General features: G+C 37.8%; 1 protein-coding gene across 6 annotated transcripts in view; it reads right to left on the reverse strand.

Moving 5' to 3' along the window:
• PIAS2 (protein inhibitor of activated STAT 2) overlaps positions 1–22,035 on the reverse strand; it is a 78,050-nt gene that overhangs the window by 41,118 nt on the left and 14,897 nt on the right. For all 6 annotated transcript variants that reach the window (XM_079785087.1, XM_079785088.1, XM_079785084.1 and 3 more), the window contains exons 2-5: positions 15,440–15,914; positions 9,239–9,323; positions 3,216–3,266; positions 2,995–3,085 (exon numbers count right to left, since the gene is read on the reverse strand). In XM_079785087.1, the coding sequence (XP_079641213.1) occupies positions 2,995–3,085; positions 3,216–3,266; positions 9,239–9,323; positions 15,440–15,911 (699 nt within the window). In that variant the 5' untranslated portion in view covers positions 15,912–15,914. The remainder of the gene's footprint in view (positions 1–2,994; positions 3,086–3,215; positions 3,267–9,238; positions 9,324–15,439; positions 15,915–22,035) is intronic.

The following is a 22,035-nucleotide window of genomic DNA, read 5'->3' on the forward strand; positions in this document are numbered from 1 at the left end:
TTATGAAAATCTTGTGATAATTGGTATTAAATTGATGGCTATAGTAATATTGCTATTTATGCTTTATTCCACTCTTCTAGTCATTAAGTATTTGCTTTAAATAGCAAATGTACTCATTTTTTATTTATGGTATATCCAATTTTCAATCACCACAGAACTTTCCAGTTTGATTTTCAAAACCAAATAGAAAATTAAAAATTCTAAGCTGCAAAAATATCTATGTATTAAAAAATAGATATAATATTTTACTAAATAAGATGCCATTGATGTAATTTAACTATGCACCAATGAGAAGAAAAAACATTAAGTTAATGATACAAACAAGTGTATCATTACTTATTTCTGCATATATAGCAAGGAGATATAAGCAAATAAATTGGCTAACATATTCCTTTTGGATAAGAATCTCCTGAATTACTTTTCACTCAGTCATCAGTAGATAAGTTTTCCACATAATATTCTCCTATATGCCACCATGAGCTCTGGAGATAAAGGTATTCTATATATTTATTGTATCCTATATAATAAAGAGGTAATATGCAAATGTTTGTTACACTGTGACAGTAACGACCAATCAGCAGGAGGGTGGGGCAGTGAGCTACAATGCAGCGCAGAGCTACGAGCGGTGGTGGGCAGGGTGGCCAGCTGAGGCAAGTGGCAGCGAGCTACGCCACTAATTTCAATATAAAACTATACTCTACCTCCACTCACATCTCTTAGATTTTCTTGCAAGTGACTGAAACCCTTACATTAACTGCCCGTGTTACTGCTGATACACTCTGGATCTTAAGAGAATACTAGAGGCCCAGTGCACGACATTGGTGCACTGAAGGGGTTCCCTCAGCTCAGCCTGTGCCCTCTCGCAGACCGGGAGCCCTCGGCGGACATCCCCCAAGGGGTCCTTAGCACTGCCAAGGCGGCAGGAGAGGCTCCCACCTCCGCTGCTGCGCTCACCAGCTGTGAGACCAGCTTCTGGCTGAGCAATGCTCCCCCTGTGGGAGCACACTGACCACCAGGAGGCAGCTCCTGTGTTGAGCAGCTGCCCCCTGTCGGTCAGTGTGCATCATAGCGACCAGTCGCTCCACTGTTTGACCAATTTGCATATTAGACTTTTATTATATAGGATATCAATGAGTGGTATTCACACTGGATTTATGAACCTTCCTCAAAATGTACTTAAATCACTGTTGACTGAAAAACCCAGGGAGTGCAGCTGACCAGTCATACCATGGAAATAACATCAAGGTTGTATAAGTGCAGGCAATGAGAATATGTTACAGCTGCCACCTGGTCATTAGCAACTGTAAGACAACTCTAGATTTTAGGAATGTTAAAATATATGCATCTTAGAAAAAAAATGAAATACTCTATTGATGGTATTACATGGAAGAGCTAAGGAATACATTCTATCACAAGTAGGGAACATCCTTCACTGCTTCATAGGAGGTAGGATAGTAATTAGTAAGTGGGAATCACATGATTACTTGTAATCTACAACTTGCGATAAGACTTTGAATATCATTAAAAACAGTGTGCAGGGGAGTATTAGGCAAAGAAAATAACTTCCATTATACTATGAAAAAGGGAAATGTATCTCTATGTACTAATATGTGGAAGAGGGTTATGCTCCTCTAAGGTTGTTCAAGTAAAATAAATCAACAAAACACTCATTTAAAAACTCTAGGAAATGGTTCAATGAGCAACAAGCACATGGAATATCAATACCAATGTCTGGGTAAATTTGAATGGAACCTTTGTTTTGCCTATATTTGGCCTGAAAGGTAATTCTGTCTTCTGGTACGTCTACTGGTAGGTTAACCAAATAAAAACAAGATGATAAAAACTCATGAACCAGCTAAACAGTGAACTCTGTAAAATAGAATTTTAGACACTAAGTTACAATGTTTTAAGTTAGTCTGTGAAAAAGGGCAATAATAGGGGGTAAGAAAATAATAACAATGACTATAAGAATGAGGTGTTAGCATATTCAAAATCAAATATGGGTACTACTCCTAATCACCTCAAGTATTTTAACTTGACTAGTTTGATTTCACTGGTAATTCTGAGTTATCTGTTAACATGTAGTCTCCCTCTGATTATCAGCATCACCTCCATTCAACATCTATTACCGTTATTAAGAATAGAATATACGGTAGTTGGAAATTTGTAAAATATAAATACTTAACCTTCACATATTTCTAACAATTTTCCATGCCTTACGCATAAATAAAATGAAGTTCATTTGACAGGGGACCTCTGAAGAAAATCTAAAAGCTTTCTAATAAAGGCTGCTGAAGAGCCAGTGTAAGATTTTGTTTCAGTCTCAATCTAACATTTCAATAAAAGATATAGTCAAAGAACCTTTTCTGTTACATGCTATGATGACATCCTATCTTATTTGTAATTCTGACAAAAGTTAAGAATGCTGTTCCTTTAGTATTTTCTAATTAAAGTACTACTACTTTAATACTACCAATACAGATTTACTTTTGTACTTTATATTTTAAAACTTTTCATATACAAAAGAAAAGAGAACAATAAGTACCCACCAATCAGCTTCAATAATTATCAACATGTTGCTAACTGTGCTTTGTTTGCTTCTGGCCTCATCAGCCCACACCAAAATACACACTTCACACATACACACATTTGGTTTTGCCCCTTAGTATTTACATGCAAATTCTAGGCATGCTATTTAATCCACAGTAACTCTTATATGCATCTTTATTAAGATCTTAAAAAAAAAGTATCGCAACCTTACAAAATTAACCATAATTTTAAAAAATTATATAATGTAAGGTTTATATTCAAATTTCCCAATTGCCTCAAAGATGTCTTTTGTCTTTTTGTTACTGAAAATTTCAAAACATATACAAAAAGAAAGAAAAAATATAATGAACTCCCATATACCCATTATCCAATCAATAATTTATTTACTCATAATTAGTCTTTACCTACTCTACCGGACCTCCTGGTGAATTAAAAGCAACTTACAGGCAAAGGAAAAAGTTTTCCATTTACTTTTATACATAGACTATTTGGATAGTTATCTTCTTGAGGGCAGCTTGTCTCTGCCAAGCAAAGTCTGCATTAAAGAAGAAAAAATAAATTATTCTTAAATAGAATACTCAAACATGCTTATGTATTTTCAAAATCATGACTATATGCACATAGTTAGCAAATATTATTAGAGTAAAAGAAAATTTCAAACTTGCCTCAGCTGAACTTGGACTGTATAATCTCTTCTACCACCTGGCAAAAAATCCCTGTGGAAAATAGAAAGATATTGGGTTAACCAACCTGAAAGAATGTCTAATGGCCAAAGGTAGAACAGTTTGAGGAACAACATAATTACTTATAGCATTGAATTACAACCCTCAAAGTACCCAAGAGCCCACATGGACACATAGATACAAGTAAGTAAGTAAGTAAGTAAGTAAGTAAGTAAGTAAATAAATAAATAAATAGGGGAAAGGACCTGCTCTTCCATAAAAAAGAATAACTCCAGCCCTAACAGGTTTGGCTCAGTGGCAGGCGTCCTCAAACTACGGCCCACGGGCCACATGCGGGTGTTTTTGCCGTTTTGTTTTTTCACTTCAAAATAAGATATGTGCAGTGTGCATAGGAATTTGTTCATAGTTTTTTTTAATCTATAGTCCGGCCCTCCAACAGTATGAGGGTCAGTGAACTGGCCCCCTGTTTAAAAAGTTTGAGGACCCCTGGTAGAGCCTCGGCCTGCGGACTGAAAGGTCCCAGGTTCGATTCCGGTCAAGGGCATGTACCTTGGTTGCGGGCACATTCCCCAGTAGGGGATGTGCAGGAGGCAGCTTATCGATGTTTCTATCTCATCAATGTTTCTAACTCTCTATCCCTGTCCCTTACTCTCTGTAAAAAATCAATAAAAATATATATATTTTAAAAAAGAATAACTCCAATGAGGAAGAGAATAAGGACAACAGAAAATCACACCATTGAAACAGAGTGCTTATCATGAAGTAACTGCTAAAGGCAATAACCACAAGTGAATGCTTAAATTGGTGAGCAAAACTCTAAAGAGAAACAATATGTGCCTAATCTCAAAGTACCTCCTCCTCCCAAGATATTTTTTTTATTGATTTCAGAGAAGAAGGGAGAGGGAGAGAGAGATAGAAACATCAATGATGAGAGAGAATCACTGATTGGCTGCCTCCTGCACGTCCCTTACTGGGGATAGAGCCTGCAATCCAGGCATGTGCCCTTGACCAGAATCGAACCTGGGACCTTCCAGTCTGCAGGCCGGTGCTTTATCCACTAAGCCAAACCGGTTAGGGCCGTGGTCGGCAAACTGCAGCTCGCGAGCCACGTGAGGCTCTTTGGCCCCTTGAGTGTGGCTCTTCCACAAAATACCACGGCCTGGGCGAGTCTATTTTGAAGAAGTGGCGTAAGAAGAAGTTTAAGTTTAAAAAATGTGGCCCTCAAAAGAAATTTCAATCGTTGTACTGTTGATATTTGGCTCTGTTGACTAATGAGTTTGCTGACCACTGGGCTAGGGCTCCCAAGGTATTTTTTAATAACAAAGGGAAAACAGCAACTTTACAGTACAAAAATCTAGTAGGCAACAAGTGACCAAGATTAACACTGCCAAAAATAAGATGCATCAATATTATGTAGCCCCTGATATGATACATGGAGAAGGAAATATAACTTGGGCATTCTTGCCAAAAATGCCTGATCTCAATCTAATCATGACAAAACATCATACAAACCCAAATTGAGGGACATTCTACAGATACCTGACTAGTACTCTTCAAAAGTATCAACAGTTTGCCCTGACCGGTTTGGCTCAGTGGATAGAGCTTTGGCCTGAAAACTCAAGGGTCCCAGGTTCGATTCTGGTCAAGGGCATGTACCTTGGTTGTGGGCACATACCCAGTAGGGGGTGTGCAGAAGGCAGCAGATCAATGTTTCTCTCTCATCAATGTTTCTAACTCTCTATCCCTCTCCCTTTCTCTCTGTAAAAAATTAATAAAATATATTTTTAAAAATGCATCAACAGTTATAGAAGACAATGCAAAACTTAACAAACTGTCAAACTGAAAGAGATTAAAATGAAACAATTAAATATAATTTGGGATCTTGGATTGAATCCAGGAACAGAAATTCAATAGTAGAAAAACTGGTAAAATCTGAATAAAGTCTATAATTTAGTTAACAGTATTGTATTAATTTCTTTGTTTTGATAATTAAAGTATGGTTATGCAAGATGTTAAGGGAAGTCCCGGGTCCGGGAGAGGCCATGCGCCCCTGGGTCCAGGTGAGGCCACACGCCCCTGGGTCCGGGTGAAGCTGCATCCCGGGTCCTGGTGAGGCCGCGCGCCCCTGGGTCCGGGTGAAGCTGGATCCTGGTCCCGGGTGAGGCCGTGCGCCCCTGGATCTGGGTGAGGCTGGGACCCGGGTCCGGGTGAGGCCGCGCCCCTGGGTCCGGGAAAGGCCACGTGCCCCTAGGTCCGGATGAGGCTGGGTCCCGGGCCCGGTTGAGGCCGCGCGCCCCTGGGTCCGGGAGAGGCCACGCGCCCCTGCGTCCGGGTGAGGCTGGGTCCCGGGCCCGGTTGAGGCGGCGCGCCCCTGGGTCCGGATGAGGCTGGGTCCCGGGCCCGGTTGAGGCTGCGCGCCCCTGGGTCCGGGAGAGGCCACGCGCCCCTGCGTCCGGGTGAGGCTGGAGCCCGGGCCCGGGTGAGGCCGCACGCCCCTGGGTCAGGGTGAGGCTGGAGCCCGGGTCCAGGTGAGGCCGCGCACACCTGGGTCCAGGTGAGGCTGGATCCCGGGACCGGGTGAGGCTGCGCACACCTGGGTCCAGGTGAGGCCACGCGCCCCGGGGCCCGGGTGATGCTGGGTCCCAGGTCCGGGTGAGACCGCGCGCCCCTGAGTCCGGGTGAAGCCGTGCCCCTGGGTCCGGGCGAGACCAAACCAGAGGGAGTCGGACCTGCATTACCACCATTTGTCCACCATCCAGAGCTGAAAAGTCAGTGCCGACATGTACACATAAGGAACTGGTGGACATTGAAATTGGGTCTCAAAAGAACTGTTGGTCCAGAAAGAAACTCACTACAGACTGATTCATTTGCCTGTCAGTATAACTATTATTGCTCGTCTCACATTCGGTTCTTATAAGTATATTTCTAGTAACACATGATCTCACTCATCTAGAGGAAATGATGAACAACATAGACTGATGAACAAGAACAGACCCAGAAACAAGGAGGCATCGATCGGACTGTCGGGCCTCGGAGGGAGGGTAGGGGAAGGTGGGGGTAGTGGGGAGAGATCAACCAAAGGACTTGTGTGCATGCATACGAGCCTAACCAATGGTTAAGGACAACAGGGGGGTGGGGGCATCCGTGGGGAGGGGTGTGGGATGGGAATGGGGGGATGAGGACAAATATGTGACACCTTAATCAATAAAGAAATTTAAAAAAATGTTAAGGGAAGCTAGGTGAAAAGCATATCTGCGCTTTTTACAACTTTTCGGTAAATCCATAATTACTTCAAAGTAAAACTAATTTAGGAATACAAAGTAATACATGGGCTAGACATTGTTTTATATTAAGGAATTATGAATTATGATTTAATTATGATTGTGTTAAAAAATAATCAGAGATGCATTTTGAAATATTTCTGGGTGAAATTATATGATGCCTGTTATTTGCTTTAAAATATTTCAGGAAAAATGTGGAGGGGAGGTCATATATGGTACAGACTACCAAAATTTTGATAATTACTGAAGCACAGTAATGGATACCAAGCTTTTACTTCCACTTCGGAAGGAGAGTTTTGATTAGATGACTCTGATAAGGTTGGGGTTTTTATGTACATGTGTATGTGAGTTTTATTTTTTCTTTGGAAGGAGAATTGTAAATAGACTTACTTTTGTTATTAATTTGAAAAATGTTTTTGAGCCCTAACCAGTTTGGTGTCAGCCTTCGGACTCAAGGATCCCAGGTTCAATTCCGGTCAAGGGCATGTACCTTGGTTGCGGGCACATACCCAGTAGGGAGTGTGCAGGAGGCAGCTGATCGATGTTTCTCTCTCATCGATGTTTCTAACTCTCTATCCCTCTCCCTTCCTCTCTGAAATCAATAAAAGTATATATATTTTTTAAATGTTTTTGATGGTGCTCAACCAGCATGGCTCAGTGGTTGAGTATCAACCATCACCATCACCCATCTCTAGAACATAATTAAACTTGTAAATTAAAATTAATTAAATTTTAATCATTCATTTCTTAATTAGTGAATATATTCACATAGATCAAACTTTAAAAATTTATTTTAAAATGTATCTTGAAATCTACTTACTCTAAATAATCTTCCTTCAAAGGCCCACGCAACACTCTAGTGAAGCTTTCCCAGACCACCAAGGTTAAAAGTAATCTCCGCCTCCTATAAATCAGCTCTCACTTGTCCTTACTGAATTGGCTCTTTTCATATGACACCTCCCAATGCCAATGATCATTTTATGAATATAAACTGGTTCACTAACAAGAGTTGTGGAAAACAACTTGTAGAAAGGAGTTATCATAATATATAAAAACTCAGAGTCTGTAATGACCAACTGAAGGCTCAACCGAATCATGGAAGTCAGTCCTGCCGACTGCCGCCAGCGCGGATGCAGTGACCCAGCACTGACTGCCAAGGGGGCTGCGGATCAGGCCCGGATAGAGGCCCGAAGAGAGGCAGGGTCTGATCCACAGCCTCTGTGGCAGCTGTTGATCAGCCGTTGCCTCTCTCTTTCTCTCCGGGCTTTGCCAGCAGCTGTGCCTCTGTTTCTCTCTGGGCCTCCTCTCTGATCAGGCCCAGAGATAGGCCCAGAGACGATGACTGGCATAGAAACCGACCAATCAGAACCAAAATGGCCGGCAGGGGAGGGCAGTTGGGGGTGAGATCAGGCCTGCAGGGGAGGGCAGTTAGGGGCAATCAGGCAGGCAGGCAGAGGCAGTTAGGGGTGATCAGGCAGGCAGAGGAATTAGGGGTGACCAGACAGGCAGGCAGAGGCAGTTAGGGGCGATCAGGCAGGCAGGCAGGTGAGTGGTTAGGAGCCAGTGGTCCCAGATTGCGAGAGGGATGTTCCTGATTGAAGAGGGTGCAGGCTGGGCTAAGGGAAATTCATGCACCGGGTCACTAGTACCATATAATACAGTGCTTTGCACCCAATAAAACACTTAGTAAATGCTAATCTCAAGCAAGGGATTATCCCTAAATAACAAACAAAACTTAAGATTAATAACATGGTTTTGGATATGAATTATAATATTGTACTTTTCTATTTGTTTGTTAGCTGATTTATTACTATCCTCAAGATTAAAAGTACTTCCAATTTACACTAACTCAATCCCTTACCACTGATGAGCATGGACTACATCAAGCTACATTCATTTTCTTCTTTGGCAATTTCCTCCTCTAAATTTTCTCTATTTTTTTCTGAATCCCCTAGTTACTTGGATTTTTTGGACTAATCTTTGTACTATGCTCAGAACAGTACCAGTTGATGTTCTTATCTCATAAAAATTACTAATGTCTACTTTCTAAAAATGCCTCAGTTTGGATGATACAATATATGATCATCCTGTCTTTGGACTATCACAAAATCTTTTTTATGTTGCTATATTTGAAATAAATTTTTCATTAAAAACATTATTGCCAAATGTGACAAAAAGTAATTCAGAAGATACTCTGGTGTTTTACTCAAAGTTTAAATATTTTTCTAATACTAAATATTTATTAAATATTCGGTAATCTTAGTCAAGATATATACCACACTTACTTAAAAAGAAGTAGTCCAATTGGTATGAAATGAATTGCATTATCCCAAAATTCCTATTGAAGCTCTAACCCTTAATGTGACATATGTGGAGATGAGAACTTTAAAAATGTAATTAAGGTTAAATGAAGTCACAAGATTGGGGTTTTAATCCAATATGACTGATGTCCACATAAAAAGAGAAAGAGACACCAGAGATGCACAGGTGCACAGAGGAAAGGCCATATGAGTACACACAGCAAGAAGGCAGCCATCCAAAAGCCAAAGGACTCAGGAGAAAGCAAATCTGTAAACACTGAATCTTAGACTTCAAGCCTCCTAAAATGTTAAAAAATAATTTCTGCTGTTTAAGCCACCCAGGATGTGGTACTTTGTTACAGCAGCCTTAGCAGACTAATACACCAATGTTCATGGAGAAATATATTCCAAACATTCCTCTTACCTGGATATGCATATCTCTCTAACTTGTTGAGGAGTCAGAGCAAAAATAAAAAACTTCTCTTGAAATCGTTGAATACTGCTTTGAACTGGGGAGGGAAGAAAAAGGTTAATATTAAAATAACAAATCCAAGGATATTGTAACCTATAGCAACTGGGTAATTCTGATAAAGCGTCTGCCAAATTCTCAATTTTTTATGGCTAAAATACTTCAAAATAAATAAGTACTAAATTGCAATCATCAAAGTAAAGTCACTCTAAAACAGGTCCCATTTTAAGCATTTTTTATTCTCGCACACATTTTTTATTCTAACACAACCCTTCAATATTACATTTCATTCTTGACTATATTGTATCATCTAATGAAAATCTAATCAAGTAAAAAAAATCCCAAATATTGTCAACATTTAAGAAATCTGTATGTATATGAAATAAAATAAATAAATAACATTGAAATTTTAAAAACTTCCCCCAGTTGAACTCTATCCCAGATTCAGGTGTCTTTTGGAGTTTTTTCTGTTTTGTTTTGTTTCTTTCTTTGCTGTGTTTGTTTTTGATACGTTATATTCAACTAGAGGCCCGGTGCACAACATTCGTGCACTGGAGGGAGGAGGGGGAGGTGGGCCCTCAGCCCAGCCTGTGCCCTTTTGCAGTCCGGGACCCCTCAGAGGGGTCCTTAGCACTGCCACGGAGGCGAGAGAGGCTCCCACCACCACCTCTGCGCTCGGCAGCCATGAGCCTGGCTTCTGGTTGAGCAGCGCTCCCTCTATGGGAGCGCACTGACCACTAGGGGCCAGCTCCTGCATTGAGTGTCTGCCCCCTAGTGTTCTGCTTCCCAACAAATACCGCAGTAACATACAGAATAAGGCAAAATGGCCCTATGTGTTACTGGCCAGTTTTCCTAATGCATGAAGATAAACAAGATGCCAGCTGAACATCTAATATCAGAAGTCTTCAATCCCCAGTCACACCAAATCAAGAAAAATATTAACTCCACGAGTAAAAAAATATTTTTTTTCTTTAAGCATAGGTAATTTGTTATAGCAATTATGCTCCCAGAACATTTAAAAACAGAGGGGAGGGAGGATGTTTATGATGAAGGCCTAAAAGGAGGCAAACTATGTCATAAACATAACTATGGCACATAAAACACAAACACAGAACTACAGTAGTAAGTCTCTCCACTTCTTCAATTCCTGTTCACTCTTCAACTCTTTCTTGTGCAGATTTTACTTTCCACTCTCTATCGAGGGCTAATATTACCGATGACCTCTTAACTGTCAAATTTACCAACCTACCAGGTATATTTGGAGATTAGAGATAAACACACTGCATTTTCAATCGTAGTTAATGTATGAGCAACTAGTCTCTCCTGCCAGAAACTACAGTCTAACACAGGTACAAATGGAGTCCCATAAGAAGAGAAAATGGAGTATAAAAAAATAAAATAAAATAATACGTAAAAATGTTTAAAGCTTGCAGAAATAATGGAAGAATATCTCCTAACTTTGAAGGAAGGGGGTAAAGTCCTTACAGATCAAACCCCAAGTAAAAGAAATACAGTAAAGGGAAAAAAACAACAACACACACTTAGTCAAATCAAATTCAAATTATTGAAAACTAATGATGACTATAAAATCTTGAATGCAGTTAGAGAAAAAAACAAACCATACGTACAAGGGAACAATATGAATAAAGGCTGACTTCTCCTCAGAAACAAAGTAGGCCATATGTCATCTTCAAAGTAGTGAAAGGAAAAAATTGTCAACTGAAAATTCAATACTCTTCAAAAACAGGGTGAAATAATGACTTTTAGATAAATAAAAGCCAAGAGAATTGTTGAAAGCAGACATACACTACAAGAACTGTAAAAGGAAATTATTAGGATAAAAATGATACAAAATTCAAAACCAAATTTTCGGGAATGAAAACCACCACAAAAGAAGTTAATAAATGGTAATGGTAAAGTAATATGCTGTTTTTTTATGATTTCCTTAAAAATATAACTTTAAAGCAAAAGTAACAGCACTGAAAGGCAGGAGAAAAGGGGACAGGACTATTAAATTATCTACTCAACATCTGTAATTCTTGATTCATTCTGATAAGCCTGATTAACATGTACCCAAAATGCAAAGCTGGGTGCAAGATCTTTAGTGAATTCACCAATGTAAATCAGGAGGATTGATATTTCTCTCACAGAGATGTTTCGCTCTCGCTCTCGCTCTCTCTTCTTCCCTCCGTCCCTCCCTCTCTCCCATCCTCCCTCTGTCTAAAATACTAGTAAATAAACATATTTTCTATCCTCAGGTGAGGATTTAACAAAAAAAAAAAAATGGGTAGAGGTTTCACAGGTATTAATTTCATTGATACTCCTTACAACTTAATGTTTTATATATAATCTTTTGTATAGACTGAATATAGACAAGTTTTTAAAATAGACAATTCTCAAAGGATTTCACCTTCAAAAGAAATTCTTAAAGAAAAAAGAAAACTGAAAAGAAAAATACTGTCTGTGAGAGCAAATCAGAATAGCTACTTAAGATAACAGAGATTTTGGTTCATTTTTAGATTAGGGGATTGTCCATTAGTTACAGTATAATCATAGGTACAGAGAACCTGATATGGTATTGTGTCCACTCAGCTTTTCTAGATGCCAGTCTGCCATTTCAAATGCTAACATATTTTAATTTTAATCATTTTGAATAAAAATGATTCCAAACTGCCAACTATATAATAAGGTATCTTCTTAAATAGAATATACTCATCATCATTGGTATTTTTTAGTATCAATCTGTGTGCCATGCTGTAACAGCAATTCTTTCAATACTAAAGATCTTTTGGATTCAATATCACAAGAGATTCTGATTCTAGAATGGTATTTTTAACCTCTTGTATCTGTTTCTCCTACCAGGGCTCTTCCAGTCTCTCCTATGTTGTCAATTCCTACTTAACAATATGTTGACAGTTTAAAAATCCTCTAATCAATTGTATATAAAATAAAAAACACACAAACTGGCTTGTAGTTGTCCAAAATATATGCTTTAAAATTTGGATTTGGTATTTCTTTTGAATCCTGAAGATTTTTAATTCTCAGTTCCCAAATTTAAACAGGTTTCTCCATAGCAGTATCCAAATAAATAAGTTTTCCCAGAGATTTTTATTTTTAAAAGTATTTTCAACATCATAAAAACCACACCATATTACATTGCCTTAGACATGTGAAATAAAAAATTTTCAACTAAAGGTCATTACTGGAAAACATTAAATTTTTCCACTTTATTTGGCAGACTATATGGTACTATGCTGATTTTTAAACTTTCTACCTCAAAGTCTAAAAGACTTCTTAGTCCAGCTGGAATGGCTCAGTGGTAGAGCATTTCCGGTCAGGGCATATGACTGGGTTGCGGGCTTGATTTCCGGTCAGGGCACATTACTGGGTAGAGGGTGTGCAAGAGGCAGCCGATTGGTAATTCTCTCTCATTATTGATGTTTCTATCCCTCTCCTTTCCTCTCTCTGAAATCAATTAAACATATTTTTCAAAAAGAACATTTCTTAGGGTTTCATTGAGTGTTTCATCAATCAGACATAATAAGACTAAAAACATGAAGAAAAAATTTTTTTCTCTTTAGGGAAGAAGGCAGAATAACAAAATGTTTAAGCCGTGTTTTAAAACAAGAATCAGTTTATAATGCTTATAAAAACAATGACAGACAGAACTCCTGAAAAATATATAGATAAGTTTTAGCTCAGAGGTAAGAAGTTATTTTATAAATTCTGAGATTATACATATATATATATATATATATATATATATATATATATATATATATATATATATATATATTTCTTACATTCTAACCATGAGCAAAACACAAGTTTTTCTAAGCCACTTTTCAAAATACTTCTGGCAGTATTTTATCTAAGCCAAATGAAATACAAAAGTTTTATTTTAGTAAACTTATAAAAATCCTCCTACTTTTCTTTAAACTTACTGAAGTTAATGAAAGAGAAACACTATGAAGAACACAGAAAAGCAAGAATATTTCTATTTCTGAACAAAGCAGGAAGCTTCTCCAGAGTTCACCCCTTAGTGCACCAGGGATACCAATAAGCAGAGAAGACACCCTGCTGCATCTTCTCTTTCTAGTCTTTTTTTCTGGGCATTCAACCATGTCTCTGAAACACCTTCCACTGCAACCATGATCCCACAGGCTCTCTTATTTTCTCAGTCCTCACCTTGTCCATATTCCTGAGGAGTTCCATGAGGTAGGGTCACCTAAACATATATCACAAGTCTAAATTTTTCTCAAAATACATATAAAGAAATAGTTGCTTTCTTGCAATAATTGCTGAGAAAGAAACATATGTATGAGCCATGATATTGTGCATTGGTAGCATGGTATAAACCAAAAAACCATGACAAAGGGAGAAATAAAATTATGAAAACATTTTAACTAGATAAATGAAGCTGTAAAAAAAAAAGTTAAAGATGAAAAAGTATTTTAAAAAGGCAGAGGGTAATAAACATTTGAAATGTTTGCTCCTATTATTAATTTTAGAAATAAAATAATCTAAAGAAGACACAAGTTTTTATCCATCAAAATACAAAGATTTGTTTTTAATAACTAATAAAGGCAGGAAATAAAATGCAATGACAGACATTCCTCACTTTGTGTAATTTAAACTAGCATAGCTCTTCTAGAAACTAATTTAGCAATATGTTATCAAGAGTTTAAAATGTTCTTATCTTCGATGCAATAATTCTACTCATAGGACTCTGTACAAATAATAAAAATGCGAACAAGTACAGAATCCTTATTGCAGAATGAATATAATGGAAGGATAAAAATGCATTACTCTACCTGCCTGGCTCAATATTGTTAAATGAAAGCAAAGCAAGGAGACAGGGCCTGGAAAAGCATAGCCACCTTGGCCTACCAACCAAGCAGGCCATATGACTCCATTAACCAGCTCTGCCCCTCAAAATTTCCTTCTGGCACAACCAAGATGTGCTGCAGTATAATCCTACACAAAGGAAAAGAGCACACTAATATATATGAGTTTTCAAGTAACTGGAAACAAAAAGGGTCTTCACTAGATGGAAAAAAAAGTAATCGCCCAGGTTAACTATGAAATACCATTTTCCAAACAGTTTATTTCATCAATAAATCCAAATACCTCTGCATATAATTTCATTAAGCAGTAAGAAATTATGCTGTTCCAACATAGAAGTCATCAACCCAGATAAAAATTTATTAGATACCTTTATCAACTTTAAGTAGTATGATAAAATTTATATTTTCTGAGCAATTAATGAATATTAAACAAAAAGCAAAGAAATGTGTCAAACTTCTTTGCCACTTCAGAAAAAAAAATCCTATATAATAAAATCCTAATATGCTAAGTGTCCAGTTGACCGGTCGGCAGTTCAACCAATCAAGGCGTAATATGCTAATGATATGCTAAGGCTGCTCAACCGCTCGCTATGATGTGCAATGACCACCAGGGGGCAGACAGTCAACCAGTCGACCAGTTGCTATGATGTGCACTGACCACCAGGGGGCAGATGCTCTGACTGGTAGGTTAGCTTGCTGTTGGGGTCCGGTGGATCAGGACTGAGCAAGATGAGCCGGACATGCCCTGGAGCCCTCCCGCAGTCCCTCCTTGGCTGGCCAACCTCCTGTGTCCCTCCCCAGCCCTGACTGTGCACCAGTGAGGTCCCTCAGCCTGGCTGGCCTGCACCCTCTCACAATCCGGGACCCCTCAGGGGATGTCAGAGAGCCAGTTTTGGCCCGATCCCGCAGGCCAAGCCGAGGGACCCCACTGGTGCACAAATTTGTGCACTGGGCCTCTAGTTAAGTATAAAAAGTTTATTTCTTAGGAAAGCAGTTTAAAAGCTATGTTAAACAAAAACTAAGTCTCTTTGTAAAAATAACAAAAGAATCAAAACACAGAATATCACAGGCAAGAAGATTTGTGTCTGTTCCCATACATATACATACAAAGGCAATTTGAGTTTTAAGCCAAAAGAATGAGAATGTTGAAATCAACAGTTTTCTGTTAGGTTTTAGTAATGGTTGCCAATATTTTTTTATCTGTACATTTAAGCATTTAGCATTAATGCCTCAATTTTATCTTTTAACAGCAAATCAGGTCTCTTGCTTTATTTTTTATCTAGAAGAAATGGATTTGTCTAACACTTACCTAAACTCGTGGGCTTGATGAGAACATCAAGAACATCATAAAAGGGCAAGTTTTTTAACTGCACATCAGGATGGACTGGAGGAATTGGGGGAGATGGCTGCTGCATCTCAAACGTGGGCTTAGTATCTTGAAGCAACACAGAACCAACAGGAGAGGACGGTGAGTGAGGTGTAACTGAAGTGGAAGGCAACGTGTGGATTCCAGCCACAGCCAAGTCAGGTTCTACAGGTGATGAGCTACCATCCAAACTGAAAACTGATGATTTGATTGTGGATAAATCAGAGAGTCCTTCAAGAGTCCGTGGGTATCGGCGTCTATACAATTCTCGAATTTTAATTTGAACCGCAGGGCTGCAGCCACTCTTCAATAAATGCAACGCCCTCATCAGGAGGTCATGCTTGCGTCCACTTTTATTCCGTCCAGCAAAGCCTAGTAACACTTGTAGTTCAGAAACCCTAAAACTAGAAACCATATTCTAAAAGGAAAGAAAAAAGAAACATAAGCTAATAGCCAAGAACATAAAAACCCTATTTAAAATCCTATATAATAAAAGGTTAATATGCAAATTGACTGGATGGTGGAACGACTGGTCACTATGACACGCACTGACCACCAGGGGGCAGACGCTCAATGCAGGAGCTGCCCCCTGGTTGTCAGTGCACTCCCAAAGGGGGAGCGCCACTCAGCCAGAAGCCAGGCTCATGGCTGACGAGCACAGCAGCAGTGGCGGGAGCCTCTCCCACCTCTGCAGCAGTGCTAAGGATGTCTGACTGACGGCTCTAGGTGGAGCAGGCCTAAGTCGTCAGTCAGACATCCCCTGAGGGCTCCCAGACTGTGAGAGGGCTCAGGCCAGGCTGAGGGACCGCCCCACAAGTGCACGAATTTCAAGCACCAGGCCTCTAGTATAATATAAAATCTTATTTTCCAGCATTCTATCAATTGGCATGTGCTAGTAACCAATATTTCCACATACCAGTTAGAATCATCCCTGTTTATGCTGCCAGCCCACCCACACCAAATTACATTCAAGTTATGGTGTTAGTTTTGTTTTGTTGTACTCTTAATTTTGGTAGTCTATTAATTCTATTAACCACCTCATAATCTGCTTATGCTCAAGTGAAAACTTTGTATTTGTTTGACTATGAAATTTATAACCAATAAAAATGTTCCTTTTTAAAACTAAGCCCTACCAATACATAATATTTGTTACAGCATTATCATCAATTGACCAATTAGATTTTTACAACACTATATGCATAACTTCTGATACTAAGCAGTAAATTTACGATATCAAGACAGATTTTTTTTAAATATATTTTTATTGATTTCAGAGAGGAAAGGAGAGGGAGAGAGAAATAGAAAAATCAATGATGAGAGAGAATAACTGATCAGCTGCCTCCTTTACGCTCCATACTGGGGCTTGAGCCTGCAACCCTGGCATGTGCCTGACCAGGACTCAAACCCTGACCTCCTGGTTCATAGGTAGATGCTCAACCACCGAGCCACACCAGCTGGGGCAAGACAGATTTGTAATCCAAAAGCCAATTAATATTTTACCCCAACTTAAATATCAAAGGGCAATATAAGAAAATAATGTTTTTAATATTAAAGCTAAAAATCCATACATCTTATATAACAGTAAAACTTCTAGAACAACTGAATTTCCAAGCTAGCTGAGTATCCAATGAGGAAAATACCTTTGAAGAGCAAGGAAATGAGTGATCACAAATCTCAAAGGATGCCCAGCCTGTGTGGTTCAGTGGTTGAGCATTGACCCATGAACCAAGACATCACCAGTTGGGATTCCTGATCAGGGCACATGCCCTGGTTTCGGGCTCGATCCCTAGTAGCGGGCGTGCAGGAGGCAGCCAATCGATGTGTCTATCTCTCTATCACTCTCCCTTCTCTCTAAAAGCAATAAAAAAATTTTTTTTTTAATTCTCAAAGGACAAGATTTCCTCCATGCCACTCCCTAATGACTTGTTCTTGGGTATAAAATGAGGGTAACAGGCAGTTCCTGCTTCAGATTTTACCATCTACTTATTCAACAAACCCTAGTTTATACTTTTAGCCATTTGCTGCTTCATAAATCCACCTACTTGGTGATTCTCAGTCAATTCTGAACTCAGAGGTAACCCTCCTGTGGGTCATATTTATTTATACACAAGTGCACCATGAAGCCAGAAAGAAGAGTAAGACGAGGAGCTGACCAAAATGACTCTATATTTGAAACCAAAACTTTTAAATAAGTGATAAATTAAAGAATCCACAGAAGAAAATAGAAAAATATTCACAAATGAAAACACTCCACATCAAAACTTGTGTGAACAAGGAAAACAATACATAGAAATTCCTGGTCTTAACTGCCTATGTTAAAATTAAAAAAATAAGCAATCAGAAAAAGAATAGAAATAAACCCAAAGGAAGTATAAAGAAAGAAATGGGCAGAAATTAATGAAATGGGAAAGTATACATTTAAGAGCATATAAGACAAAAACCCAACTCTTTGAAATCTTACAAATTGGCAAACTTTTAGCTCTTAACACTGATCAAGGAAAAGAAAGCTTTTTCAAAAAGATAAAAGGGACATTAAAGACAGGTAACACAAAATTAGAGATTAACAAATTAATGCCATAAACTGAAGAATATGGATGAAATGGACAATTTTCTACAAAAGTATATCTAACAAAACCGGTTTGAAATTGAAAATACAAACAATCCTACAAAGCAATTACAGTTAAGAAAGTGCCCCACAAAGAAAAAACCAGTAGCAATTTTACAAGGGAGTTCTATCAAACATTTGAGAAACAGATCATTCTAATCTTACATCAACTCTTCCAGAAGAAAAGAGGAAAAGTATATATACATATTTAATTATAAGTCAATATTACACATTATTAGAGACAAAAATCCTGAATTAACTGTCTTCAAATTGAGACACACACACACACACACACACACACACACATATAAGAGAGACAGACGGAGAGAGACAGAGACAGAAAGATCGGGTTGACTTTATACTTGAAACACAAGGTTGACTTAAATATTAGAAAATCAATCAATGTAGTTCACCATGTTAACAGATTACAGAAGAAAAACATTAACAGGTTACAGAATAAAAACATGATCCTCTTAAAAGATGCAGAAAAGGCTTCTGAAAAATTCAACATCCATTTTTTTTTAAAATAGCAAGCTAGTAATAGAAAGGAACAGCCTTAACCTGAAAAGATTATCTACAATAAACCTACAGCAAGCATCATACTTAACTGTGAAACTTTGAAAGTATTTCCTCTAAAATCAGGAACAAGATCAGGATGCCCCCATCACCGCTTCTATTCAACATTGTACTGGAGATCCTAGCCAGCACATTAAGACAAGAAAAAGAAAGAAAGAAAGAAAAAAAAAAGCATAAGAATTGGAAAGAAGGAAACAAAGAGGTTATTATTCACAGATAGGTTGGTCTGCACAGGAAATCCAAAAGAGTTCTACAGATAATTTATCACAATTAGGAGTCTAGCAAGATTGTTATACCAAGTCAAATTTTACTTCTATTTACCAACAAGACAGAAAATATAATTATAAAAAGGTACCACTTATGATTTGATACAAACATAGGGTACCTAAAAATAAATCTAACAAAATATCTGCAATAGTTTAGCTGAAGAAAATTATAAAACTTTATTGAGAGACACTGTAAAAGATCTAAATACTGGTAAATGGAGATTACAATGTTCATGATTAAGAAAACTTGGTAACAAAATGTTAATTTTCTCCAATGCATTTCCCATAAAAGCCCCAAAAGGTTGTGTGTGTGTATCTACATAACTTCAAAAGATGACTAAAATTATGTGGAGAACCTAACAGTCAAGAAGCTCCTTGAAAAACTGCAATGCAGAAGGACTTGGATATCTTCCATGTCCCCCAATGACTGACTTTTACTTTGTCTATTAAAACCTAAAAGTTGAACATAATATTAAACACATATGTTTGAAGGCATAAAGCACTACAAAGGCAGCAAGGACCTGAGAAGCCAGGACTGTGGGAAGAAGGGAAGCGTAGAACATGGGATGCCTCTTTTCCCCTGGAGATATTTGCCAATGGGAAAGGGTGTTGGGTAAGTTGAGAAGTCAAGCAGAACTCTGAATAGACTTACAGAGCTGGTTATCTGCAAAATATAATCTGTAAGAGCTGGTATCTAGGGTATATAATGAACTCTTACAAATAAGTATGAAAAAGACAGAAGGCCCAATATAAAAATGGTCAAAAAACTTGGCAAGTCACATCACAAAAGACATCCAAATGGCCAGTAAGTATATTAAAAGGGGTTTTATATAATCACTTATTAGGGGAATGTGGGAATGCAAATTAAAACCACTAAACATCTACCAAAATGTCTAAAATTAAGAGTGGATAACAAAAAACAGGACATGGAATAACTGTAACTATATTATTTTGTTAGTAGACGGGTCTAAACAAACACAACAATATGCATGATACTCAGAAAGGGAGGGAGGGAGGGAGGAAGGCAGAAGGGAGCAAGGATAGAAGTCTTATATATTAAAAATACAATTACTGAAATAAGTTCTACAGAAAAGTTCAAAGGCCAAGTAAAAGAGGAACTCTTCCAGAGTGTAATAAACAAATGAAACTTCAATCTAGGAAGTCCAACATTCATCCATCAAGAGTCTTAGAGAAAACAAAAAAGGAGGAAAGAAATGATCAAAGATAATTCCCCAGACCTAAAGTCTTAAAACTGAAAAGGTACCGTACCTGCCAGAAGGAATGAAAAAAGCCTACTACTGAACACATTTAACAGACCCAAGATAAAGATATCACCATAAAGACTGTAAAGAAGGTTACTACAAAAGGATAACCACCACATTAGCAACATTGGGGTGCTTTAAATCCTAGAGCAAAACTTTAAAAGTTCAGAGAGAAAAGTTGTATTACCAACTTAAAATTCTATATCTAAAATTTCAATTAGAAACAAAGGCAAGCCATTTTCAAATATTCAAAACTTACAAAGTTTATCACCAGCATATCCTTCCTAAAACAACTACTTATGATTATACAGGGTGGAGCAAAAGTAGGCTTACAGTTGTTCGTATGGAAAATAATACAATGATTGATAAATAATAATACAAGAATAAACTCTGTTTCATGTACTCACAACTGCAAACCTACTTTTGCCTCATCCTGTATTCCTCTAAAATAAAAATGTAATTAAAAAAAAAAGACATGGAATCCAAATAATAGCCATAACCCAGGAGTGTAAAGTAATCCCAGAAAGACAGCTGTTTTAACGAACCTAGAAAGAAAATGCCCAAATTAGAAAAGGAAGGTTCAGAACTAAAGAATACCTATCTTGAAGAAAAACTGAATGGCTACAAGATGAGAACACATTGTAATACCAAATTTAAAATATAATGTCCATGAGCTCTCCTCACTCAAGCGGGACTTTGTTATATTTCTCCTTTAAGGGGCAGAGGTTTATTTTATTTTTAAAGAATAATTTATTGATTTTTAGAGAGAGAGGAAGGGAGAAGAAACATCGATGTGAAAGTGCAATATTGATCAGCTGCCTCTAGCACACCGCCTACCGGGAATAGAGCCTGCAACCAGGGCATGGAACTAGGGCACTGCTTGGTGCATGGGACAACACCCAACCAATTCAGCAACACTGGCCAGGGCAGCACAGGCTTGGTTAACAGAATTTCCTCTACAGCTCCACACTACTTGGTTCTAACAGTGGTTAATACTTACATAACGAAGGCTAGTTATTAGTACTTAATTTCTAGAATCTCCTTTAGAAGCATTAAAAAGTTATAAACCAAATAATATAAATCTTGACAATAAAATAGAAAATTAAGGCTAGAAGAAAAGGAAGTGTGGAGCTAGGAAAAACAAAGAGAAATAGATGGGTGTTAAATGCTTGGAACTGAAGATGTATTGTCTGAAACTGATAGGCCAAGAAACAGAAATTTACTGCAAAAAGTTAAGAATAATCAACACCGGAATAGGAACCAAAAATAATGTAACAGCAGAATTAGAAACAAAGTGGAAAACAATAATGACCTAAATTTCATATTTACTAGAAAGTCAAGCAACAGATACTGTTTAGAATTGAAAGAAAAATCAAAATATAGAAAGAGATGTGGTATTTTCACAGTTGGGAATTAACCTAAAAATTAAAAAGAAAAGAAGAAGAAAAAAACAGTTTAAGGCAGTTATATCAGGCATGAGACTTAGTGGGAAAGGATGGACTTTCACTTTCCTTTGGAATTTTTCTGCACTATCTCCACAAGGACTGCTTTTATTTGGGGGGGAAAATGAGGAATGGAAATAAAAAATACAAAATGTTATTAAAACCATTTTTCAGATTAAGGAAAAAGTGAAATAACTTGTTCAATGTCATAAAGTCAATATCCATGCAAACACTAAAAATATATATACATTTTGTGGCATAATCAAGATTTGCTTTTACTGACCTACATGAATAAGCAAATGGAGAGCTCTGAATGTCTTTGTTAGGTTTATATTGCTCTCTGCAAAGTCAAAAAGCAAACAAACAGTTTCAAACCATTTTTCCAAAA

Source organism: Cnephaeus nilssonii (assembly GCF_951640355.1).
Source record: "Cnephaeus nilssonii genome assembly, chromosome: 11".
Taxonomy (NCBI): domain Eukaryota; kingdom Metazoa; phylum Chordata; class Mammalia; order Chiroptera; family Vespertilionidae; genus Cnephaeus; species Cnephaeus nilssonii.